General features: G+C 39.8%; 1 protein-coding gene across 1 annotated transcript in view; it reads left to right on the forward strand.

The window, feature by feature from the left end:
* The window catches only part of whrna (whirlin a), a 212,872-nt gene that overhangs the window by 170,183 nt on the left and 14,708 nt on the right, over nucleotides 1-27,981 (forward strand). Inside the window, exons 6-9 of the mRNA XM_005725582.1 lie at nucleotides 13,084-13,296; nucleotides 16,866-17,087; nucleotides 25,047-25,121; nucleotides 27,321-27,906. Coding sequence (XP_005725639.1) covers nucleotides 13,084-13,296; nucleotides 16,866-17,087; nucleotides 25,047-25,121; nucleotides 27,321-27,906 — 1,096 coding nt within the window. The remainder of the gene's footprint in view (nucleotides 1-13,083; nucleotides 13,297-16,865; nucleotides 17,088-25,046; nucleotides 25,122-27,320; nucleotides 27,907-27,981) is intronic.

Consider the following 27,981-nt stretch of genomic DNA (forward strand, 5'->3'; position numbering starts at 1 on the left):
ATATATATAAATACAGAGACAATATAAATAAAATATACGAAGGGGATAAATAGAATAAATAGGAATAAAAATACAAGTGACCTGTTCCTCACAAATATAGCCTAATCTTGTTCCAATCCATATTTGTAAAAAATATATATATATAATAATAATTTAATTCAATTAAAAATTAGTAATAATTGGCATGGTTTTAAGGTAATTTTGAAGCAAAGACGGACTTATACAAATACAAAACCCAAAGCTTTGTATTTTGATCTGTTATTGATCGAATTTGTTTGGTTTTCAGCTACAAATTTAAAACAGTGCCCTCTTGCTTGTGACGTCAATGGAGCCTTTGATTTTCATCTGAACCACAGCAGGGCAGTAGGCACAAGTAATAAAATCAGACAGTATTCAGCTCATTTGACAAAGACAATTAATATTAACAATGCCCCTACACCCCTGGACTTTAGAAAGAGCAACAAGTCATAATTTTTCCTTTTAAAGAGATATTTATAATCTGACTGCAAAGGGCCTATTCTCCGCAGAAGGACTTTAAAGTGCTATTTTAATGACAGCTTAGTGGGCAACGTATAATTCACACATAGTGCAATATTAGACACAGCACAGTTTTGGTTCTTGTCTGCAAGGAGTTATTACATTGTCCTAGTGACGGAACGCAGTGGAGGCCTTGCTTTGTCAGACTTGTGCATAGAAGTGTTTGTAGCTTAAATTAGATTTATTAACTGTACAAAAAAGGTGGATGTATCATCTGTGAAATGTAAAGCCAGTGCATAAGTTCCTTAAACCTGCATTATCCAAGCCAACCAACATTATTTATTTATGGAAAGAGCAATTTTGCAACATAATATTTACCATATTCATACTTAACTAACAATTACCAGTTTGAAGAAATCTAAATGATACGTATGATACAAAAAAGCAAAGAGTTCAATAAATCAAAATCTAATATTGTATAATAAGTAGCGTTAGTCAAGAATAAATGCAGGTTTTCTGTGTATGTGCCTGTGGCAGCAGAGCTTAGACAGATGTTAGAGAAAGTGTTCAGCTGCATGTCCAGTAAGTGGATCTGTTTATTAACCACAGCCACAGTCATTTGGATGACCTCAGTGTCACCTGATTGAGAAATCCAAACAGCAAAAGCAATAATGAAATCCCTCTGCGAGTAATACAGACCTATACCAGCAATTATCAGGTCAATATTCAGACCACAAGAACATTTATTCACAGTAACATATTTGGGATTGCACCGCTTTTCAGTCACACGTGGTCCAGTCCTTTCACATTTCCTCTTGCCGCTCAGATTGTCCGTGTGAATGTGATCTCACTGCCATGCTGCAACGGTCCATGAAGCACATCATTCACAGTGCTCGTTCTAGGGTTTAATCAGGTCAGCGAGATCTTCCATATTATTGTCCAAACACCTCACATGCCCCATAATGATCATAGAACAGCGCTAAAACCCCATCGTTTCCTCTGTGGCCCCTCAAGCCTCGCTCTGAGGAATGGAAATAATCAGCTGGTGAAGGTTCTCAGGTGGCCAAAGTGCAAAGAAAAACCAATAGACTTGTAAAACCTGACTTTACAAGCCCTGCAAAATAAAAAGTAGCCATTTCACTGTTCCTTGAATCACAAATTTAAAAAATCAACTTTAACAGGTGTTAAAGCTATCAAAACAATAAATAAATAAAAACGACAGTGTGAGCTGCTACAACTCACCACCGTGCCAGGAAGGGAAAACAAAACATACATTCATTATGAAGGCATTTCATCCTAATGCATAGAGTGACAGCATAGTGAGCCCTGGGAGTCTCTGGGCTCTTACCGCCGCATAGCAATAAATATGTTTATATACAGCAACAACCTGATGCTTAGATGGTTGTCTATTCATACAAGGCGCTGTCAGTATCTGGAAACCAGCAGTTTATACCGTTCCTTTATGATGTATATACTCCTCATGGTCACTGAAGCGCTTTGATAGTAATACTGTCTGATACTGTTATTAAAGTGTCAGCAGATCACTGGTCTTGTATCATGCTGTTTGAAACATACTGTGCATTCATTTGAAAGCCTTGTCGTAGAGCCTGTCCTTGGTGAAATACATGTTGTCATGATGGTCGTGGTTCCTTTTGATCCTCCAGATCAAAGTATTCTGTTCGTGTGCATTTCAATGTGCATACCTTTACACAGCTGTGTGTACCAGTGGATTTTCGTACTGTATATCATTTCCTTGCTTGTTTGAGTTTTGTGCTTGCTTTTCCTCCCCTGCTAGTCGCTACTTTCTGCAATCAGCTTCCTAAATTTACAGATTTGTGGATGTTTTATGGGGTTGTGTGCACAGTTACACAGGCAGAAGTTCAGAGTGCTCATTCCTTCTTTAATAAGTTTATTACCAAAGAGCTTGACTGGTCTACAAATAGTCTCTATAATCCTCGCTGAATGTGCCATTTGTCACATAAGATTGTGAGCAAATGAATGCTACTGCATCAAAAACATTGTGGATTTGTCCGCTCTGAAAGCAAGGCTGAATTTCAGCACCCCTACTGTAGAGGATTCCAAAAATGTAAGTTTTATAACCACTCTTAGATCGCAACATAGATAAAATGATGAATAACCAATAAAAATCTGTAATTCATACTACAGCTTTTTTTTTCTTGCCTCAGCACTAGCGCAAAAAAAACCCCCATCCATTTATTGTCACTTAAACAAGCAGCTGTATTTTTATATGCATTAAAGCTATATAAACATTTAACAGTGCAAATGCAAATTCCTTGCTGAAAGTTTAACCAAAAGGCATTTCCAGTAGAAATGGGCTGACATATCCTGAGCATAACCATGAATAATATCCACTGAAGTTAAAAAGAGGTGCTTTGCAACATTAAACTGCAGTGTGCCAAATAAAAAAGTCAAATACATATTTTTTGGACCATAAAGTGCACGGGATTATAAGGCACATTAAGTGAAACAAAGCAGTCAGATAAATCCAACTTTATTCAAATCATTCGTCTTGCTTCCTCCACTTCTGTACCTTTGATTCATTACTGCTGTATTGTATCACAGCTGCTCTATCCGGTTGTTCAGTGATGACGCGACAAATCCTACTTCCGGGCCTAAAGTAGTAGCGTTTAATATGGCTTTTGTGTTGTTAACATGTTTAATGCTATGTATTTTCTTCTATTTGATCTAAAAAAGCTCCTAAAACAGTCAGTGATCACTGTTGACCTCCCTCTGCTTTTATTACCGCTAATTATTTATTTAAGCTCAGTTTTTAAAACCTTAGGATGTAACTACAGCCCATCCCATGCTTAGGTAACTAGCAAGCTAACTTCTGCTAACTTCCTGCTAACTTCTAATGCCATTAAATGTAACAAATTCTGTTTACATGGATGCCTGGATGTTAAACTTCATAGTTACACCTGGTAAAGCAGCAATGCTGATCGTTTTATTAAAGATGAAAGAATTTATACGTTTTCTAACTCTCAGTGATGCTGCAGTGTTCATTTGACTTTGGGACCTGAATCGGACGGAGTTTAGGACCCAGATTACTCCCAGATTTAGGAGCACCTTAGTCCGACAAATACGGCAATAACGATGGCCCGCTTGCATGTTCTACAAAAAAAATGTGCTTTGTTGTGTATCTGACAGACAAACACAAAACCAATGAAGTTGCACCATTTTTAAAAAACCAATTCTGGTTCATCCTTTTCACTCAACAATCCGCTTTCCCCATTCTCATTCTCCGTTGCCGCCATGCTTTTTCGGCAATGTGCGTATGAAAACAAAGGCACTGCGCATGCGCGTTTTACCCATATTCTATCGCGATATTTCATTTTCTTATCGTTGCCTAACATTGTACCGGTATTACCATCAACGGTATAATATGGCCCAGCCCTACTAACCACTTTTAACCTAATGTTCAGCCACTCAACTCCAACAGATGCTTCAGGCACGACTCAGGGTCAGTATCTTGCCCAAGGATACTGTGCAGGTTGGAGGAGCCATGGCTTGAACTACAGACCTTACAATTTGCTCTCTCTCTTGAGCCACAGCCACCCCCAAAACAGAAGCAAAGATCCCAGTAAATGTATTTACATATATATACCTTGTATATGTTGTTTCTTTGAGATGTTCAGTGTTTTGCAGTATTAGAATTGTGATGACAGATTATGCATCTTGTTGTGTATAATGCATTCAGTGGCTGTAAATGCTGAATTGGGTATTTTTTTATTCTTGGACTCTATAGCAGCAGCTTTGCATGACTGATGTTCAAAATAATCCTTATTTGGATTCATCCTTATCTAAAACAAGTCATTTCAGCTCTGTTAACTCCTTCCTTTAAAGTCAAAGTTAACTTTATTGTCCTTGGGCCATAAAGCAAGGAGACTGTGGTAGAATGAAATTGTTTTTCTCTTAGATATAAAGAAGGAAACAGACTTCACATACATAACATTTCTGGGAGTGAGTATTTATAGTTTATGATTGTGTATATTTAAAGAGGGTTCAGGGCCCTGTACTACGAAGCAACTTAGGCATACTCAGTATCGTGCTGTTATCTGTATTTACTGACCTTAATATTCGCAATCAGGATAAGCTGACCAGTCATAAGCATGGATAAGTGTACTGGCAGCAGAGTAGCTGATTTTGCAAAAAAAAAAACATAATATCAGGGAAATGTAAAAATGTTAAACACATCATACAGACTGAAAGTAAGAGAGCTGTCACAGATAAATCAGCTGTGTGACTGTGTGTGAGATAAAAGCACTGTATAGTAGTTTAGTATTAAAGGTGCTGTATGAATGTGTGAGTGCTTCAATGTTTTAGTCAGAAAGACTGGAAAAGAGCTGTTAAATTAAAAAAGCTTACCCTATTTGAAGCATGCAAAAAAAGCCATCAAAAGTGCTTACTGTGTATTGCAAGTTAATGGGCTCATCAGTATCACAATTCTATCATTAAGGCATGAAGAAGGATGGATTATAATCGAGGATTTCATTTTATAAATGTTTAAAAGACTGTTTTAGTTTTTAATTCTTTTAGCTGTAGCCCCGGTGGTGGTTAAAGCTATGAGAGTACAACAACAGATTTCAAATGTAGGCTTAGTCTTTGTGCAAATTTGTTCTAAGCTCAGCAAGTACAAATAGATGCTCTGCTTTAGGAGCTTAGAAAACAATACAATTGTTGAAAATCTGTTTTGCCAACAGGGCAAAAAAAATTGAGCAATATAGGTGCATCCAAGGCTCTACGACACAAAGACAATAATAACAAAAACTTGACACCCTCCTACTATCTGCACACAGAAGTATCTTCTAGGAATAGCGATGCTATTTCCCGGAGAATTGATTGGTCAGTAGGATTTCATACCTGTTAACATTTATGTTACCTAGAGAAGAAGAAATCCTGCTGCTTAGTACAAGCCTCGGGAGTCTGATTGTCTGTGGGAATAAGCTCTTGCATTACATCGTATGTTGTGTTTGGTATTTTGGAATTTTTTGACTTTTTGTTTTGCGTGCCTCTTTGCTGCTTTGTATGGTTTGTGGTCTGTTTTGTTGTTGTGTTTTTTTCCTGTGGATGTCCCCAGCCACACCTGGGGCCCCACTCGCAATGTTCAGGTATCCACATACTTTCTGGGTTTTCACACAATATATTTTGTTCTGTATCACTTTAAAGTTGCTTTAATATAAAAGCACAGGCTTCTACAGAATCACTAGAAATCCCTGAGCTGGCTGTAAGAACACCAGGTGCTTTCTGTAGGCACACAGGTAGAGAAAATAAAGCAGTGTTAGAAATAAAACCAAATGCATGAGTGCAGAATAACCTAAAAACAGCTAATGCACAGTGTATCCGAGGAAAAGTGGAAGCTCTGTACTCAAATATGCTGCATATGTATGAGAGAGAGTGTATGTCTGTGTGTTTGTGTGTGTGAGGGAGAGACGCACACAAAGACAAAGAGGGGGTGCATGGGGACGAATTAAGAGGGTAAGATGTATAACAGCAGGGCTTTAGGGCTCAGCAGAACGGAGGAAGGTGATAATTCACAGCTCTGCAGCTCCTCCACATGAGCTAGGCAGCCACTGTCAGAGTCGACCCTTGCTGCTAACCTCACACTGTGGCAACACATCCTCGGCATAAATATTAATCTCTCTCAGAGTGATCTGCTGCTGATTTTGCTGCTTAAACAAGCAAAGGGGTTTCTGTTTATCCTATAATTTCCTGTATCCTCCTCTCATCACATCCTCGGGCTGGTGCCTGTAGAGTCAGTTTATCCCAGTGGTCACATCAGCTGTCCTACATGCCCCCTTCCTCACTCCCTTCATCCTGTAATTGCAGCCCAAAGGCCAAACCAGACCGATAAGCAAATTAATTAAGAATAGGTCACACAGCAATCCTCAATCATTAATTCTGCTCTGACCCCATTTGGGCTCTGATCTAAAGCAAGTCAATGTTGTTTGAGAGACAACAAAATGCATTACAGCAAATAAGCAGCGCCAGTCCATGACTGATAGTGTTCCACTGTGTGTTTTTCTATCCAGGTATGCTTTTACTGCATTGGCAGTGTGTTTGGGGTGATTGTCATGCGCAAACATGGAACTGTTGGTGGATCAAAATCTGGTGGTACTTTTCAGCCTTCATAATTCCATCAATTTTGACAAGATCCCAAAACCACTGGCTGAAATGACAAACCATGATCAAGCCTCCAACATGTTTTACAGATGGCTGTAGACACACTGTTTACCTCTCTCCCGATCCTCTCTGTACATACGGACGATGGTTTGAACCACAATTTTAAAATTTGGATTGATCACTCCATCTGACCTGTTGGTGCTGATTCACAGTCCAGTTCTTGTGTAATTTGGCATACCTCAGACTTTTTTGTTTCTCTTTCACTTCCTTAAGTGTGTTAACAGCCACACTTCCACTGAGACCTTTTACTGATCATGCTTCAGTGAACAGTAGATGCATTAGCTGAAGGGCCAGATGCATCTCTCAGATCTGGAGCTGGATTATTTTTCTATTTCTATGACATGACTTTTAGATAATGTTCATCTGCTATAGATAGTTCTCTTGTACTCCACTTGTCCTGTTTCCTCAAATAACAGCATAGCCTACATTTTCAGCTAATAGCTCTTTAGAAATCACCTAGCTGGTACAAAATACCATTTTATGCCTTGCGATCTTTGTTATCTTTGGCATTTTTTATAGGTTTAACTGAAGGAATGGGACCTGCTGTTAACAAAAAAATCGAATTCAAAATTTTAAAGACTACTTTAAAAAATTGCAAGAAATTCTGTTTCCTTAAAAAGCAAAATATACAGAAAAAAGCAGTAGAAATTTGAAAGGCAAATTAGATATTTGAATGGCATACCTTTGCTCAGTGTGTTCCAAGTACCACAGATCAGATTACAGTGTGGAATGATGACCATCAGTCTGTGTAAAGATAAATAGGTACAGAAACAGTACAAACACAAAGCAGATAAATCTGAAGCAATGACTGATGGTAAATCAAATTGCAGTGGTTCTTACGTAAATGTTACCAATACACACACGTTTAAACTCTGTCAGCTGTAAACTGGAACTATCACAGTGATTGTGCTTGATCGGGCACAAACTTTGAGAGGGTGTGGATCCCGTCTGTCAGCACGCTAGTCTCCACTGAAGCTCGCCAATGCATCTGAGTTAGCAATCTAAAGATTGCAGCTGATATGTCTGAATATATTGACAGCAAGCCTAATGAAATCTAAAATCTCTGATAGGAGATGTGGGTTTGCTTGCACACCATCTGGATAAGCTTTACAACAAGGTGTGGTCTGACTTTTTTTAAAAATACTTTTTTGTATTTTCAGTGGGATTTGGCAAAATCCGAAGGACTTGATTTCATTTTATTATTTCATTTCAGCTTTTTAGAACATAAGTACTCTGTTATAAGGGAAACCTTTTTTTCCTTGAGTGCAACTGTGCAACTTGGCACACCCATACAGGTGCCTTGCAAATGTCAAGTTAGGAAAACAGTCCAGTTTTCAGTATTGCTAGGTATTAATTTCCTTTCAATTCTTAACTATCTTACTTACCTATCTATCTGCTTTAACACTACCTCTACGTTAAATCCATTTAAGCAATCAACAAATCAGAAGTTTGTGCATATTTTTAATTAAACAGTTTCACTCAAACTTCAATCAAATATGAATGCAAAATCAAGTCTGCCAATAATAATAATTTCAGCTGTACAGAAATATATGTTTCTGTCTATGAGTCAGATGTTTAATAGATGTGAGCATTTGCAGGCAGCAGACATGCATTGTGAGCAGAGGTAATCAAAAAGCGCCGTGTTTTATCACCACATATTGTAAATTAACCTGTCTTCTAAGAGTGTCAAAAACCCCTGATCTGTCGCAGATTGATTTCTTTACTAATTTTTATTTTCCAATACATGGAAGATTTTCCCAAAGACAAAAAGTTAAAGTTTTTCTCGTTCATATTTATTTAAGAACCATTGGGTTGAAAGAAACCTTTGCAGTAATAAGCGACCACACCTGTCCCATTAATGAAGTTGATTTGCAGTCCACAGGTGAAATAAGAGGACGGTCGATTTCACATCTCAGATGTGTGCAGAATAAAAACAGCTCACGAGATCTGAATCCACCAATTAAACCCGCTTGTTTATGGCTGCTTCTGTTGGTGGTGGAGCATTATAGTATGATGTTCAAACGGATATTCAAACACAATCACCCTGCGAATGTAGGTCCATAATGCCTCTTTAAAGTTAACATATTCAGGTTCTGACAGATGAAGCTAATGATAGAGTCGAAAAGCTGTTGTATTCTGTTTTTCTGAGGTTCTAATATTTCAACACACCAGAAGAAACAGTGTCAGGTTTTAATACTAAGCTCTGCCCTCCAAGGTCAGGCCCGATCTGTACCATCATTATTTGCAGTCAACTGTTACAGCTACAGCATGGTAATCTTCCCTCTAGCCTTTCTCCAGTTGTTTTCCTCGACTCGTTATAAAGGTGCATGAACCTGTGTGAGGAAAAATGGTACTGAACTGTCCACAAACAGAGATCAGGAATGTGAGAAACTGTGGAAATCTGCACTTTTAGTGGGGATTGAACTTGTTGTCATGATAATAAGAGCTGTAAATATGCAGCCTATGATTGTTCTTGTCAGCTTTATACTGTTCTCAAAAGTCAAGAAGAAAAACATGAATTAATTTCATTGGTCACTAATATATAGCTTTGTTTTCACTGAATCTGCATCCTCATTAAAATTAGAACTCACGACAGTGTGGATGGACAAATTCATTGTCAAGGTAATATCACAGGGTTAATCTCAATCACAGCTGTCATATTTAAACAAGTAGTTTTATTTTTATTTTTTGGAAGCTGCTGTAACAAACTAAAAACACAATCATATTACAATGCTGTTGATTTTCTTTGACTACTTAATCTCTTTGTTGGGGTTGGGAGTGTGGCACAGCTATACAGAACAAGCCCTCATTTATTATAATATCTGGTCATGTAATAACAGATGTTTACAGATTTCAATCCATTTCTAACTATTTCCCACCATACTTACTGTGGTCTGAATCATTTAATGAGTGTGTAAAATGTACAGCTTTTTCCAGTGATTTGGTTTCTTGTAACACAGAGAAATAAGCAAAAATGTGTCACTACAAGCCACATGAGAACAATCAGTCCACTTATTGAGAGCTACAATAATAAATACACGGAGAAGCTGCTGTGTTTTTGATTGAAGAATTTACATTGACTTTATGCCTACCATCTACAGCAGTCAGAATGTCTGCCGCGCTCTTCCATATCCTAGAATGAAAACATATACATGGCTATGTTTAACTCAGACCCGGACAAGCTTAGATCCCATTCTCACCACATGAGAATCACTCTGGAATTCTTTTGAAACTGGACCTCTGTCATGGTGTGCTGTGTGGCAGGATGTTGGACTCAAAACGCAGGACTCATAAACGGAGGAGTAAACTCAAAACTCAGCTTTAATGCTGGAGAACTTCACATCCAAACACAAAGCAAAACTAGAAACTAAACCAGGAATTGAAAACTTGAATTGACTTGAAACACAGAGGGAAGAAACACATAGTATAGTGAGAGTATGACGCAACAGCAGACAGAGGAAAACACAGGGCTTAAATATACAAGGGAGTAATGAGGGAATGGGAAACAGGAGGGAAACACAGCTGGGATTAATTAGACATAACGAGACAAAGGGAAGCAAAACTAGACACACTGACATACCGCACGAGACTATCAAAGCAAAACAAGAAACATGACACATACGCAAAGACACAGACTCAGAGACATGGGCTTCACACTGAGACATAACTGAGTCGGAGTCAGAGGGAACATAGAGACAAGGGTCACTAGACATGAGGCGTGGGACCAGGACAGGTACAGAGAAAACATGGGGACAGAGACTAAACACAGGCTAAGAAGAATACACAGGAAGGACGAACTAAGATCACTGAGCATAAATGAAAGATAACCAAAACCAGGAATAACAATCATCAAAGAATATTACCCAGTAACTGAAACACAAATGTGACAACCTCCTCCACAGGGTTTTAGTCTGTGTAGCTGTTTTGGCCCATTTAGATTTTTTTTTTTCTAAACTAGTCATAACCATAGCCACTCCCACTTTTAACCACATACAGTCTGAGTGGTAATTTAAAGATATAAAAAAAATATTTATCTGGGCTGTATATAAAAAATAGGTATGATTTCCAGGAAATGAAAAATGAACTCATTCTTTTTGATAGCCTCCTCTGATTGCAAAAACAAATCGAGTTGTAGAGAAATTGTGGGGCTAATGATCTTAATCGCTAGTGCCTCATCTTATTTACATGATGCTCATAAATAAAGGTCAGTTTTAGAGTAAAACAGAAGAGCAAAACGAGATATTCTTCAGAGCCGAACCACCTTTTGATTGGCAAGTCGCTGAAACATGAGGGTCCCTTGGTTTCTCAGATTCATCCTTTCCACATCACATTTGATTTCGAAAGACTAAGCTAGCAACAGTTAAATTCCTTGAAACAGGATTTCATTAACCAGCGGCTCGTGTCATGATGACTACCTTCATCTCTGATATACAGTCTGTGTATAGTTTTCAGCAGTTATGTCTGGCGATGAACCTAACACTTAGCTTATACATCAGTAGTGTATTTCGCACATTCTTTGGGATTTTCAGTTGTTATTTTAATGCTTAAATTATTATTTTTAATTATGTTCTTCTATCAGATAATAAATATACGCCGATACCAGTATGTGTGTGACTGGTCACTTTAAGCCGATATTGGTTCAGCTCTAGAAAACAGCATATAACCACTTTTAAAGAAAACTGTAAGAATAATTTTTAATAGCTGAGATTGTTCTACTGCTTAATTCCCCACCCAGATTTTAGACTGGTACAGAATGGAGTGTGACAACCATGTGGAGCTGTCATACACATTTTGCTCATTGTTTTCAGCATCTACTTGTCTACTAGATGTAGTGGAATAATACTCTGCTGTACACTACATTATTGTGACCCTGGCACAAGCAGAGACTGACTCAACGAGACGCATCTTCTCATATCTTTTGCCTCTCAAGTTTTCCTCCTTATTTTAAATCAGACTCAAGTTCTGGCAAAGATAAGGGTTGTGACATTTAAATGTGCAAGTTTTTGAACTGACTTTATCTGATTTGCTCTTTATCGACTGGATGTCGGCTGTGGTCCTAGCCGTTGTTGTCTGTCACTCTGATAAAATTGCCAATCCGTTTATCTGGCATTTAACAAACCCTGCCAATGAGTGACCTCAGAGATGGACCAGGTCCAGGGAACAGGCTGGCCTTTTCCGGATATCCATTAACTGTAAAACCACAGCTTTACAGTAAAAGCGGCCTCTCTCCATCCTCACATTTTCCAGCAGAAGTTATTAGCACGAGTCTGCCGGTGTTCCACTCCAGTAGACTGATGACCGATTTCATTAGTTCCCTCAAGTGCCAATCTGCCCTCTAATATGACAGCAAGAGACAGACTAACATGCCTTCTGTGGCCTCTTCAGTTCAATCCACTGTGCCCTTGAGGTAAATAACTGGGACATAGACGCTTTAGAGAAATTCTCGCGGTAAGCATTGCAGCGATTAAGATTCGGGTGTGGTAGTGCCACAGTTCACCTTGGGCATTAAACAGTTGTTGGCTCTGCTGAGATTGGGACACTGCAACAGCTACAGCCGATGATACACACGGTCAAGTGCTAAAAAGAGTTGAGGATGAGGTGAAGGCAGAGAATAGGAAGGGAGGAGGGGAAGGCGGCGCCGAGCCTGTTTCCTTCTCCTGGTTCTGTCTGTACAAACACAGGCAGACACAGACCCTGAAGCTGTGACTTTGAAGTTGTGTCTTTGATTAAGGAGTTAATTAAAGAAAAGCTGCATGCAGGCTAGCAGATAACTGAGAAAAGAAAGGGAAGAGACAGTGAGAGAAAAGGAGCGGAAGAAGTGATATTGGCATTTATAAGTTGCCAGAGAGTTTTTATGATTGACAGAAAAACCAGCTGGCACTACAGAGATGGATATAAAGGCTGTAAACGCCACCCACATGTGTGAACAGCACAGTATCTGTCCTCCTGCAAGCTGTGGTGCTGGCACCACAAAGCACGAATGATAATAGATGGTAGTAGGACAGCTGGAAAAGGGAAGTAGAATGATAATTTATATGAGGAATTAAGGGCTTGATGGATAGTTTTGTGTGTATGGGATTCCTGCCACTCGAACACGCCTCCTACTTCTGTAACATCTACTTCTTTCTGGTTTTCTTTCTTCATCTCATCCCATGTTCTCCTTCTCCTCCTCTTCCTCCTCCATCAGGCATGGCCTCGTCTTTCACTTAAACATCTCTTAATTGTATTTAACTGCCTCCACCACCACTCCTCTCTCCCTGACCTGTTCTTCACCCCTTCAGTTCAGCTTGCTTCTTCACTCCATCACCAAAATAAATAAACAAGACATCAAAATCAATTTTAAAAATAAAATAATACAAGTCCTGATTGCCTTTGTCAATCATTTGTCTCTTTTCTTTTATCTAGTCTGGCTTTTATAAGGGTGTGGCAGGCTCACAGGTAACCCTGTCCAGTCTAGTGAATCAATCCCGAGCCATGCTGGAGGAGCAGGCACGCCACCTGCTGACAGAGGCGGAGCGACAGACCATGGTCTACTACGTGGAGGAGTACCGGGACGGACACATAGGAGTGGAGCAGCTGGTCATGGCGCTGTTTGAGCTGCTGAACACGCACGCAAAGGTAATCTATGAGGAGGCTTGTGTGAGTCTGACAAAGTAAAGAGAAAGATCAAAAGAGAATACATTTTCTGCCTGTGTTCTCCTGTAAAGTCTCTGTGTGGGATTGAAGTTTTCTTAGCTCTTCTGAGATTTATGCTTGTTTTATTTTTCCTTCCTCCCCAGCTCTTAAAAGTGTTGTGATTTTCTCATAGTCTGCAGAAGTTCACCTTATAAAAAAAACACGATAAATCAAAGACATTTTATTTCCAATTTCTTAAGTACACTGCAGTATCATGGGCCGACAGAAAGCCTGTGCAAATGGCATTAATGTATTTAGAGATACTGTACGAGCAAGTACACCAAAAAAGCAATTTCATTTAAAAAAATAATTTAGAAAACTAGATTTTATTCAACTTCAATGAGCCAAAGTGAGCACAAAATAAAGCTAATGTATAAATAAAGAAGCTCCATCTTAGTGCACTTAGTTTTCTCAGTATAATGTGTAAAATGTACCCAAAAAACCCACAAATGAAAAAAACACACACACACAATTTACAGTAATTTCAAAAACCAGCCTGTGTTGGTTGTTTTTCACAGGTAAACCTAACACTGAAAAATCCCTCATTTCATTTTCACGCAGGAAATGTTTTAACATAATTCTCTGTATCTGACACAGTTTTTCACATGAAGCCAAATACCTCAGGCACTACGTACTTTTCATCTAACTGGAGAATGTGCCCAGGACTGGATAGTGCTCCAGCTTCACCATGGTTACTGCAGCTGATCTGATGCCATTGTAGACAGTCTGTGTTGTCGACTGACTGCACATATGGAGTGACTCATTCCCAGCTCTTTTGTCCACTCTGCTATCCTTAGGCATTGGATCTATTTTTATCAGAGCCGCTGATGCAGCTCACTTAAGAGCGTAGATTAATGCCATTCATTATTAGCAATTAACCTAAAACTCAGTGGCGCATTTTATTTGTTTCTGACTTTGTTTAAACAAACCAAATTATGTTTGTGGTTAGAGAGAAAGAAGCAGGAGATAAAGGGAGGGAATAAGGGAAGGAGACCACCTGTCTGATTGTGTTTGGCCTTTCTCTGCTCTCTGCTATGACTTACTGCACCTTAACAAAGTCATATTCACAACACAGTTGTTCTCATTTACATATTTGCCAGTTCAGACAGTAAAATGGGAATGCAATTTGCTCACAAATACTCTGTTGACCGGCAGTCATTACCAGTCTGCTCAGCTGCAAATTTAATTATTTTATATTCATTGCATCACCAAAAACGTAAACACAATTACAGGTTAATGACAGGAGTGTTGCTGCTAGATCAGCTAAAGTAGAAAGAAAATATGGTCTGCTGGTATATGGTTGCATCTGTAGAGTTATGATGATACACGGTTTAATTTTATTTTGGTTCTCTACATCAAAATAATGTATTATTCAAATAGTTCAGTCTAGGGCTAGTTACAATATCAGATTTTTACTACACAGTTATACAGCGAGTGTGTTATCAAGGAAAACATACTTGTTACTGTCTAGGAGCAAAATATCAGGAAAACTCGTTGGGTTTGTTTATTGTGTGTTCTGTCCCTTTTCCGTGTAACTGTATAACTATAACCACAGAAAAAGAACCACTGTGGCATGACTTACAATATTATCATGTATAATTTATATGTATTGTACAGTTCTGTGCAAAAAGTCTTGAGCTGTCCCTTGCTTTTTATATTTTGCTTTCAAGAAATCAAAATTTTCCTTGTAATTTTTAAAGTGGTCTTTCAGTGTAAACTGCTTTTTCACTCATTGTCAGTCCCATCTTTCTACCTGAGCCTTTTATTTGTGGGGTTTTTTTGTTTGTTTGTTTTTAGTTAAGCCACTTACACACTGTTCACAGATGAAAAATGCACCTAAGTGAAGAGATTAATCAGTGTTTTGTCTTCAAATAACAGACAATTACCAAAGAACCAATTTTAAATTTTAAATAAATCTTTCAATTTTTAATATCAGCCTGTCACAAAAATCTAATAATTTGAGAGTGACCTCATCAAGAAGCCATTCTTAAGGAAGGAAACAGGAGGAAAATGTGAGATGTGTCAAATTACAAAAAAACTGGACTAAAAATTAGCAGCAGCAGGAATAATGGATCCAAATTTGAAATATTTGGCTCAAATTGTCATCAATAAGTACATAAGAGGTCAGGAGAGAGGTGCAACAGTGAGTGTCTGCTGACGAGACGCCTGGAGAACTATTCCTGAAAACTACTAAAAGAATTTACAAGAAAGCTTGCCTAAGAGATTGGTTGGTCATATAAAATATTGACTTTCAGCCTTATTAGATTTGTATGAACTCTGTTTTCCATATTTTTGCGTATTTAAATAAATTGGTGGACCTATTTTCTCATAAATTATAAATAAAAGACTTTTGCATGATGCTGTGAGCACAAAGTCAGTGTTTCATTTTTAAATACTACAGTTATTGTGAGGACTGGGTTCACTCACTACTCCCTGAGAGTGGTATTTACTGGGGAAGTGGATGAGAAATATCAGTACATCAAAACCTACAGGTTCATGCTCATTCTATCCATGCTTTCATTTTCTCTCACCAGAACTATTGTAACTCAGTCTTCACCTGTTCAGTAAAGCCTCCCTGGATCAAACGCAGCTGCAAAGCTCCTTACCAGATCCTCGAAGCACTCTCACCTCACACCTGTGCCAGTCTCACTGTACTTGCTCCCATTATTCAGAATTCTTTCAAGCTTCTGGAGTTCACCTTTAAGTCTTTGAATGGTGAATCACATCAGCAAACTTTTGCACCCATATATGACTCTCAAGCGGGACCCTCAAGTCATCTAATGTGGGCTCTATATCCACCCCTAAATCTGGACTAAAGTGTCATGGCCTCCACTCTTTCAAAACACTCCAATCTACAATCTGTAAGATCAGCGGACTTGTTCTGGATTTGGATATTATTTTTTCTTTTGGTTTTTTATCTTTATTTTTATCTCTGAAATCCTGGTGGTTTTGTTATTTTGGTAAGGGGATTTTGTTGGGTTTTTGGGGGGGAGGGGTGTTTGTTTTGTGGTTGGTTGGTTTGTTGGTTGGTTTTAAGTAACTTCTGATTTGTATCTTAAAGAGCCCGATATAAATAAATTCACTTACTTCAACTTGTGAACACCCCCAGTAATATTTGGTTAATTGTTCCTCAGCAAGTTGCATCCAACAGCATGTTTAACAGTATAGGTTTAAAAGCCTCACCTTTTCTTCCCTAAACATACTTCTTATCACTGTGGCCAAAAACCTCAACCTTTGTCTTATCTGACTACAAGTATTTTTCCAAAAAGGGACTTGGCTTTGATCGTGGAGCAGGGGCTTCTTTCTCAGTTGACCTCTTGTTCGTCCGTGGTGATGTAAAACTAACTTCACTGTGAACAGTGACACTGTTGTTCTAACATTTTCCAGATGATAGCATTACCATTAGAAAAAAAAAAAAGGATTTACTCCTAATTAAAGATCAGTCGCCCAACAGAGTCTGTCAAATCACTCTGTCTCCTTGTTTCTCCTTCTCTGTACTTTCCTCCCCTCAGTTCTCCTTGCTGTCTGAAGTACGAGGCCTGGTTGCGCCACAGGACCTGGAGCGTTTTGATGGGCTGGTCCTTCGACGGGAAATTCAGGCCCTTAAAGCTCGACAGGGGGCAGCTGGCGCCTCAGCCCTGCAGCCAGACTCCCTGTCCATGGTGTCATATCCAGACACTCTGACATCATCTTCAGCCAGCTTCATGACCAACACCACCCTCAGCTCTGCACGGGTAAGTAGTGCTTACTAGTGGAATGATTATGTGATTCTACTTAATTAGTGGGTACTCTTAACTAAGATGAACGTTTACAATAGAAAACAACATTAAAACATTTAAATTAATTTATTTCCTTAAAAAATACTTACAGTAATTTTGAACCTGCTGCTATTACTATTTATTTCTGACACTTTGAGGGCAAAGCAGCAGTCTAGTCTGCTGCATATAATATGATGGATGGATTGGAGTATTTCCTTTTTTCCTAGTTCGCCTTGCTGTCTGACTGTTTGTATTGCAATTGCTTCCTTTCCTGTTTGGCCGTCTGCTCACTCCTCTGTCTCTCTTGGCTTAGTGTGAAAGACAGAGATGGTAGTGTGATATGTCTCCGTGGATTATTACAGTTTCTACTGCAGAATAGATACTCTTCTGGTGTGGACTTTGTTGGCTGAACAGTGATATGTTTCGCTGCCTACCTTCTGAGATTACAAAGTCTTTTTGCTGATATTTGATAGGCTGCGTTTTTCTTCCACCTTGATAACCCCCTCACTTCCATCTCACCCCTAAAAACCTTCCCTCCCTCTCTCCCTCTGTAGGAGAGGCTGCTGTGGCTGATAGATATTATGGAGGTAGGAATTACTGCTGAAAATGATGAATGCTTTCCATCACAGACCCACACATACAGAATACACACTCGAGTTAAGTTCCTCCGTAGGCAGACAGACATGCATGCGTTCCAGCTCTCACCTTGGTTTGTGGTGTTTTTAAATGGTTTGCAGTGCTTTTCTTCCTTCTTGCCTTTTTCTTTCTTTCCTTAATTTGAACAAGAAATGTCGAAAGGGTGTAAGCACCAACTGCTCTGGATATTATATAAAATGATATCCACGACTGACATTTTTAAGCTGATATGTCCCAATTTCGCCATCAACTTCTTGGCATTATTGAGCCACAAGGTCCCATATGTAAACTGTTACAGGTGATAAGTTATCAACTAAAGCTGGCTAATGCTACAGTCACAATAGGCAAAACAATTGTTTCACACCACAACATGACCAAACTTATTGGTAGCTATCAGCAAGCTTCTGGTTGCTGTGTTCAAAGCACATTTAGTGTTTTAAGATGGAGATAAAATATCAATAAGTTGGAGTCACTCTGCTATCAGTCTGCAATTGAATAGGAACATCTTGACAGTTACAGTTAGAGCAATCTATGACTATATGGCAATAAGTCATCAAATCTGTTGCCACACACAGAAATTCACATTAACTACCTAATTTCAGAGTCTCATTGATTTGAAAGATAAATTCAAAAATTGCTCCACCAGTAGTGACATAGTTGCTGCAGGATCCTGATTTAACTGATAAAACGATATAGGTACTTGGTAACTCGAGCGATTGCACTTAGTCAGACCATGTTTTTGAAGGTTGGTTGACTCCCACTGGGCAACCGCAGCAACTGCCTTGCAATGAAAAGTAGTAGTAGTAGTAATAGTTTCCCAGAGGCTGATGGTGTTGCACACTCAGCCTTTGGGGGACCAGTTGGTTGCCATAACTACAATCACAAGACCAACCACCAGTTTAAAGTTCATAAAGTTCATTTTGTAAAATGTGGCAGTTGTTAAGATTCTGAATGTATATGTTAGTGTTGATCACATGTACTTCGCCAATGAGCGAAGTCACTGGGGATGAAACAGTGACTGTGTCACACGTGTCCCCACACAGGTCGCTGTACCTGATTGCTGGCTGCTAGGTCTCACTGGACATCTTGACTGTTTTTGTGGGTTTCGGTGCCTTTGAAGTATTTTTCAAAGAATTACCTGACAGCCAAACTTTGTAGCATTAATTAAATCACAGACAGTATAAATTATGGCCGTAGCTGCCATGATGTCACCTACTGGTTTCAGAATCCTGTTTTGGAGTTTATTGGCTAATGACTTGCCAGTCATAGCTGACTTTACTTTTCAAAATCAGAGGCTCCATTCAACTTTTATACTGTTTATAATATCACCTGCTTGTCTAATTATGTTCAGTTTTGGTTTCAGAAAGTCAGAAACACTAACTCACAAAACTAAAGTGCAGGTGGGTGACCCCACAGTGGCTACACCAATCTACATCTTCCTGCGTATGCACGTACTTGTCACTCAAAGTGAGCTTGACTGTAATGGTGCTTAGCATTAACCATAAACTTCACAATCAGAATATGTATAACTCTTTTTAACAGTTTTTAGTTCCTCTAATTGCCACTTGAGGCTTTAAATACGAGTCAGTTCCTATAGTTTTTGTCATGTCCTCACTGGCTTCGTTTTCCACCCAATGGCGGTTGCTGTTTTGCCCTCAGCTTCAGTCTCAATGAGATTCCTGTCACTAAGACAAAAGTTCAACAAACTATCACCAGGTCTATTTCCTCTGAAGGAATTCTATTAAGAATTTTCAGCAAATATTACATCCCCTCATTTTTCTCTGCAGTGTTATTACCAAAAGGCAACAATGACAATGGTCATTACATTGCATTTATTATATGACACTAACCTAATGAGCCTAATATTTTCTATAGTATACTGCAGCCGCTCCACATGGGAAATTGCTGTTCCTGCCAAGTAGTTAAAGGCTGCTTTTCTCGGGCAAAGACTAAAACTTTGGATTTAGCCATTCTGAGACACCCTGCAATGGAATATACCAGATTCCTTGATTTTATCCTTGTTATTGATCACAATGTACTTGTGATAAGGGACAATGAGCCTGTCTGCATAATTTTAATCACAGCTCTAGTTTACCAGGAAGCTTTTTGCACAGTTCAATTTACAGTAGATCCCACTACAGATGCCAGCAACTCAAACACAAATATGTAAGCATGTAGTGAGTGTGTCAGCATCTTGGTCTTTGGCTGGATAAAGATAAGTGGTTGCACGCACGAACACGCAAACCTGCACACACATACACACAGTTTCTAAGCTGACAGCGGAGATAAGCTGTCGACTGTCTGCAGATTTATTCACCAAACAGTCCTTCTCATTCAGATGCCCAGGATGGGTTTTGCCTGCCTTTATACTTTCCCCTCTGAGAAGCAACATTTACATGTGTGACAGATACTGGGTGTGTGCGTGGTGGTCTGCATTCTTACCTTGCATCTATGTGTGTGTCTTGTGGTGCTGTTTTGGGCCCATGGGTGACTGGGTGGGTTTGGGAGAATAAAAACAGTAGATTTCTGAACTAGAGCCAAAGCATGGTATACTCAAGTGAATACAAATGCACACCCTCTGATGCTCACATGTTTTTATAATAGTGTGGATACTCATTGACTTCTTAACTTCTACCCTACAACTAACTGCCAAACCCCCACCCTTACCCTCACGTGAACCTCGTGGACCTAGTCTGAACACTCTAACTAAACATTATTTACATTTTAAACATTAAAATATTACCATTGGTTTGTGGATACAAGCAGGATATCCTGCCTCCTATTCACACATTAGAGCTTAGGAAGCTGGCTGGGGAGAAATGGGGTCCTGGTATGTCTGCTTAGAGTCTTGCTCCACCAACTTGGACCTGAATAAGTTGCAAAAAAATGGATTTGTGGATGGACAGGACCAGACTGTATTATGTTTCCTTTTGAAGATAGAACATCATGCTAGATTTAGGCTACACAATAAAAGCTTGATTATGGTAAGAGCTGAACAATGTAGGGGCATCATCTGGCTGGGAATGAAAATAGGTGCTGTGCACAGTTGATCATTGTTACACATTATACAGGATGTTGTAAATTCCTAATAGAAAAAAAAACATGCTGCCGTAGGCTACAGTCACACTAAGGAAAACAATGGTTGGAGACCACGGCCAGAAAGCTGATTCTGTTCATCTGGAAGCTGCTTTTCAAGTCATTTCTTCAGTTTGGGAAGTCAGAAGAAAACACTCCAGTCTTTCAGTTTTCGATTGAACAAGGTTAAGTTGGCACTTACATGCAATCTGTATTCCACAATACTTTGATTATCTGTGATAAATCTCTAATAGGGCTGCACAGAATCCACACATCAGGTGGACTCTCTCAGCCAAAGACTGGGCTGAATCCATGGGTTAGATTTATAAATTATAAATTTATAAACAAAAGGAAAGAGTTAGTTTATTTCAGTAATGACCAACATTCTACCGAGAGCAGTGCAAGTAGGGGGCTCAAAAATAAGGACACATAATCAGAAAGTAATATAGTATAAGTGCAGGTTTCTCTCTGTGAAAACAGTGTGGCAGTTCAAATGAACGAGGGGAGGCTGAAGAAGAATTGGTATGTTTATGAAACTCTTCTGTTAGAAGTTGATGGGGTCTGTGTGTGGACCTGAGAACTGAGACACAGGTGAAGCGCAGGGATTATTATTTGGTTTAGATAGAGCTGTTTTGTCACAAACTCTTTCTCCAGACGAACTTGGGATTTGCGTGTAACAGCTGAAGTGTAGAAGAAAACAAAACTTTATTTACCATCTGATCCCAAGCCATCTGTGTGTTAATGAATATACTCTTAGTGTGTCAGCACCCTCAACCTCAACCAGCTGGTCACCGCAACTACAGTCGTGGCCAAAAGTTTTGAGAATGACACAAATATTAGTTTTCACAAAGTTTGCTGCTAAACTGCTGTTAGATCTTTGTCTCAGTTGTTTCTGTGATGTAGTGAAATATAATAACAAGCACTTCATACGTTTCAAAGCCTTTTATCGACAATTACATGACATTTATGCAAAGAGTCAGTATTTGCAGTGTTGGCCCTTCTTTTTCAGGACCTCTGCAATTCGACTGGGCATGCTCTCAATCAGCTTCTGGGCCAAATACTGACTGATAGCAACCCATTCTGCCATAATCACTTCTTGGAGTTTGTCAGCATTAGTGGGTTTTTGTTTGTCCACCCACCTCTCGAGGATTGACCACAAGTTCTCAATGGGATTAAGTCTGGGGAGTTTCCAGGCCATGGACCCAAAATATCAACGTTTTGTTCCCCGAGCCATCGTGCGGGAAAATGCATTGTTCTTCACCAAACTGTTGTTGGATTGTTGGAAGAAGTTGCTGTTGGAGGGTGTTTTGGTACCATTCTTTATTCATGGCTGTGTTTTTGGGCAAAATTGTGAGTGAGCCCACTCCCTTGGATGAGAAGCAACCCCACACGTGAACGGTCTCAGGATGCTTTACTGTTGGCATGACACACGACTGATGGTCATGCTCACCTTTTCTTCTCCAGACAAGCTTTTTTCCAGATGCCCCAAACAATCGGAAAGAGGCTTCATCTGAGAATATGACTTTGCCCCAGTCCTCAGCAGTCCATTCACCATACTTTCTGCAGAGGATCAATCTGTCCCTAATGGTTTTTTTGGAGAGAAGTGGCTTCTTTGCTGCCCTTCTTGACACCAGGCCATCTTCCAACAGTCTTCGCTCACACCTGCCTGCTGCCATTGCCGAGCAAGCTCTGCACTTGTGGCACTCCGATCCCGCAGCTGAATCCTCTTTAGGAGACGATCCTGGCGCTTGCTGGAATTTTTTAGACGCCCTGAAGCCTTCTTAACAAAAATTGAACCTCTTTCCTTGAAGTTCTTGATGATCCTATAAATTGTTGATTTAGGTGCAATCTTAGTAGCCACGATATCCTTGCCTGTAAAGCCATTTTTATGCAACGCAATAATGGCTGCACGCGTTTCTTTGCAGGTCACCATGGTTAACAGTGGAAGAACAATGATTTCAAGCATCACCCTCCTTTTAACATGTCAGGTGTGCTATTCTAACCCAATCAGCCTGACATAATGATCTCCAGCCTTGTGCTCGTCAAAATTCTCATCTGAGTTAACAAGACGATTACTGAAATGATCTCAGCAGGTCCTTTGATGACAGCAATGGGATTAAGTTAATTTTCATGGCAAAGAAAGATTATGCAATTCATCTGATCACTCGTCATAACATTCTGGAGTATATGCAAATTGCTATTATACAAACTTAAGCAGCAACTTTTCCAATTTCCAATATTTATGTAATTGTCAAAACTTTTGGCCACGACTGTACATGTAATCAGTCTGAGACAGCTAAAACATTCAGTGCAATCACTCACCAACCACAGGTTTTTCCTGGCAACACTGAGGTTCTTCTCTTTTTTCCACTCTAGTGTGAGTGAGGCCTTATGATGAGGCTAGACAACAAGAAGTCCAGCATGGCTTTTCCTGTTTTTCTCTCTGTTCCATCAAGTTGACACTTATGAGGACAGTGAGCTACACCAGGCACTAAAAGTATTTCCTACTACTGACCTGTATACACCTGTGATCATGACAAAACAAAATTAGTGTGTGATGTTGCTAGATAGCAGGTTTCAGACACACCACTGGACAAGGTGCTGTGTCTTTACATTCCTTTAAGAGATCTGGCTAGCTAGTACCACCTTCCATATAATATCATTCATGTTATGAAAGATGGCAAGCATAAGAAACAAAGAAGTCAAGTCAATTTGAAACAACAACCTCCAGTAAAAGTAAAACGACCTACTGGCTGTACACCTGGACAATGAACAATTAAAACAGGACCAGGTTTGTCTCTTACAAACTCTGCAAAGTCGTTCAGTACAACATTACTTACGTGTTGGTCTTTGAGTCCTCATCGCACTGTGCAATGCTCCATTATATCATGTGTGCATGAGAGACTTTATAAAAGCTGATACACAGTCTTGATGTCATGAGCATCTCCAATGTCGGCTGCAGACAGTTCCATAACCATCTCTCTCCTACATCCGTGCCCTCAAAACACCAGCATCTGCCGTTTTCACTGTTCTGCAGGAGTGCAGCAGGATGATGGAAGGATTCATTAGGTTTCTGTAGATCTCACTTTCTTTTGCCTTACTTCACTTAGGCTGAATTCAGACTACTAGTCTTTTGCCTGTTAAACATATTGTTTTATAGTGTCACATTTCTCAACGCCATTGATACTTTTGCTATCACAGTATTATGACATTGACCATTACATCCCTATTGATCAGGGAACAGTGTGTAGCCTTTCAGTGTAATGTAATGAAAATGCAAGATTTTAAGACTGAGATTGCATGTAGTACCAATATTGGCTCGCAGTTTGTCAAGCAGGAAGAGATGATCAGGAATATCAACATATAAAGCAGTGGGTTGCAGACATTACACCAGCACGAATGGTATAACTTGCATAACTGCTTAGGTTTTAAAACTGGAGAATCAGCAGTCTTCCCAGGCGACAAACATCCCAGTATTTCCTGCATTTGTACCTACTGTAATGTTTCTGCTGTGCATTGTAACTGTGGCTAAGCATAATCATACAAACTGTACATACGGATGCAGCAGGCTCTGACTGCTTACAGTGTAAAATTGCATCTCTCCGCGTAGAAAGTCGATCGACTCTTATGATAAATAAATTGGCCGTAAGTGCTCCACATGCGGCAAGGAGGGGTAATTAAGCCAAATTGATGGGGCTTTTGTTTTGGTTTAGTGTCAGAGTTAAATGAAGGGCAGCAATTCTCTGAACTCAGTTCCTCTGCTCTGGAATCGCTCACAGATCTTCTGCAAATTACCTCCTCTCTACCACGCCAGTGGGACTGAGCCTGCAAATCCTGCTTTGAACTGAGCTGATGGTTCTTTATCGATTTCGCAGCATGTGTGTTTTGCTTATGAAAGAAGACATTATGCAGTGAGTGTGGTTGTGTATGTGCGTGTCCTATTTGCTTGCCATCCTCTGAGACTGGCAAGCAAATGCGAACAGAAATGACGTCTTTCCCTTTTCTAGGAGATGAGGAACATTCGCCAAACCCAGTTCGGCTTTGTTTTGGGATAAATAGACATCTGTGTTTAACATCTGTTCAGAAGCTTTCTCACTTTCACTTGAATCAAACTCAAACACCCCTTGTTTCTGTCTTTGGTCTCCGTTTTCACCATCCCATTCTTTCTCTTTCACCTTTCCATCTTCCGATCCTCTTCCTCTGCTTCTGTCCTGCTTTTCCCAGAATGACAGCGTTGTGGAGAGTAATGAGGAGGATCCCCCAGAGAGCCTGAACATGCTGCTGACCGACATCTCTCTGGTGAGCTTGGCAGACAGGCAGGCATAGCCCCTGCTTTAGCCTGATAAAGATGGATACTGCACAAGGGAGCAGTGAGTAGGTGTGGGAGAAAAACAGGTAGAAAAAGATGTGTGTTTGTGTGTGGAGGCTGGATAGAGATGCTTTAGACATGGTGACCTGCAGGGTTTGAATTTTATACTGATGATAAGTGTTTGCACTTCACGAAAACAAAAAGAAACAGAGGTAGAGCTTTGTAAAAGTAAGAGCCTGTGCACACTCTGTCCTTTTTTGTTGTAGTGTAGAAAGAAGAGATTAGACTCAGCACTTTGTGCCATTTGTCCAATTCGCTCCCTACCTGAGCTAGCCATGTTGTTGCGCTATTGTGTTAAAAAAGATACCATGGCAACCCCAGTTTCCAAAGTTATAGACATATCAGGGGGCTCGTTTGTTTATTGTCTGCAGAAGGATAAAAGAGTGAGGTTAAGGAGAAAGCTTTCAGCCTGCTATCACCCAAGGCTACCTGCTGCTCAAATCATACCTTTTGTTTTTTTAAACCATTTTTTTACACTCATTTTATGTCTCGCTCCACATGCTGGCAAAGCACTCGTGTCACACAGTGTTGTTCATTCCACTGTTGAGTTTTTGTTTGAGCACTCTTACCTGTAAACCCAGGATCCCAGCAGCATCAAACCACCAAGTTAAATGACTTCAATTCAACAAGAATTGGTGGTGAAGCTGGTGGGAGTTGTTGATTGTGTGTCTAATATGTGAATGCAAGGGAGTGAGTGAAAAAAAAAATGGCGTGAATGACAAGAAAACAATATGAACTCATCTTAAAGGGGACCTATTATGTTCTGTTCAGTGATGGACTCCACTAGAAGCAGTTAAACAAAAATCTACTGTCTGAAGTACAGTGTGTAGATCCTGCCCCTTTAAGTTTACTCTTGGTTTAAATGCACCTTTCTCTGATTGGTTGCCCCTCGCCTGGTTTCTGCAAACAGGACACAGTACTTGTGAGCACCCGTTCCTGTCCCTGGCGAGAGAACTCTCAGCATTGCCCAAGAATCAAAGGAGAGCATTCAAAAACAATCTTTAAAACTACAAAAAAATATCTTTTTCTTTTTTTTCACACTAAAATTTGTACTTTGATGTATGCACTGAGTGTTACTAATATATCAGAATGAAGGATACATGAGTAAAATTATAGGTGCTTAGAAATCAATGTGTGGTTGTCGTTAACTGCTTTCAAATCATAAAAGCAGGTTGCAAAAGTGATGAGAATTATAACAGTTTAGCAAAATTGAAAATGCTCATTAGTTTCACTGAAACTGTATACATTAAAGCCATTAAAAAACTATGTTGGGGGGAAAAAGTAATTGGAAACTGAGCTTTTAGGACTAAAGCATGCAGCCTTGTGCCACTGGGTTTATTTCTACATATGCTAACCTCATCGTCTGGCCGTGTTTTTAAGGTGAAAAAAATATATAAGGAAGGATAATAATTTTGGATACATCTTGTTTAACTGCTATTATAACTTTGTTCTCACAGTTTGTGAGTTTCCCAAGCAACTTATCAGAATAAATATGGATTGAAAATGTAATCTAATTTACCAAAAGCTTTACCAATTTCCTCCAGGGGGGAGAGGGAAAATTACATTTTAACAACACTGAAAAAAGCCCAAAATATGATAATCCAATAAATATTTCGGCAGTCTGCAAGACACTGTGCAGGAGTTATGCATAGTTGGTTCAACAAAGGTTTTTGGTTTGTTTTTTTTAAAGGGACCTTCCAATCATTCAGGTGTGTAGTGAATTTTTTTTCAATAAGCAGAAAAAGAAAGTCCATTTCAGCAGTCTCAAACTCCTGACAAAGAAAAACAAAATTACATATAATATCACCATAAATCTAAATATAGGTACACTGACCGACCCTGCATATTATAGACTTACACATAAACAGATCATATAACAATTCTTCTGTCAAATTGTCTAAAAAACAAATTTCAAAATATTGGCGCACTACCCATTTGACAGTGTCGCTGCATCCTCTGGTGTTTAATGACTACAGACAAAAGTTGAACCTTTCCAGACGCAGAACTGATCTGATTTGCGAGTTTCAGCTCCATCAATCACATGGTTACATTTTTAATCACAGCACATTATGCTACAATATTTTGTTACACCCCTAATCAATGATGATGAATATATCCTCTCACTTCAGGATGATGTTCAGTCCGCCACAGCCGAGTCCCCTCCCTCCTTCAAGCCTCCGCCCCCACCAGGGGTGCAGAGGGGCCCAAGTAGAAGAGATCCGCTCAACAAGTGCCCCTCTTCCGAATCCTCACACTCAGGCTTGTACTTTACAGCCACAGCCTCTAAGAACCACGGCAACGAGCCAGGACACGCTCCTGCCTCACCCTCTTTACACCACAAACGAGAACGCCAGAGGGACCCGTCTCAAGAATACGCAGCTATCAGAAAGAGAGAGCCCTCTGCATTGGCCAAGAAACAGAAAACAACATCCGCTCAGTTGTCCACAGTCACTCAGCACAACATTGGCCCTTTCCCCAGGGTGCAGTCGCCCAGCAGAGGCACTAAACCCGCTGCCCCGTCCCCTTCACCTCCACCTCCTCCTCCACTCCCTGCCCCTCCTCCGCCCCCTTCTCTGTCCCTTAAGCCAGCGTCCAAGACCAAATCCTCCCCCACCTCCTCTCCTGGGTCTAAACAGCAGTTTGTTACAGTGGAGGTTCACAGGCCCAACGCAGAACCTGATGTCAATGAGGTGCGGCCACTTCCCCAAGCTCGAGGTATGAAATACAGAGCTACAGATCTGATATGTTGAAAATCGTGCGCTGTATAGAAAAGATGGGTAACAGCCCAAG

The sequence above is a fragment of the Pundamilia nyererei genome, unplaced genomic scaffold (assembly GCF_000239375.1).
Source record: "Pundamilia nyererei isolate P.nyererei 1_Seehausen unplaced genomic scaffold, PunNye1.0 scaffold00016, whole genome shotgun sequence".
In the NCBI taxonomy this organism is placed as follows: Eukaryota; Metazoa; Chordata; class Actinopteri; order Cichliformes; family Cichlidae; genus Pundamilia; species Pundamilia nyererei.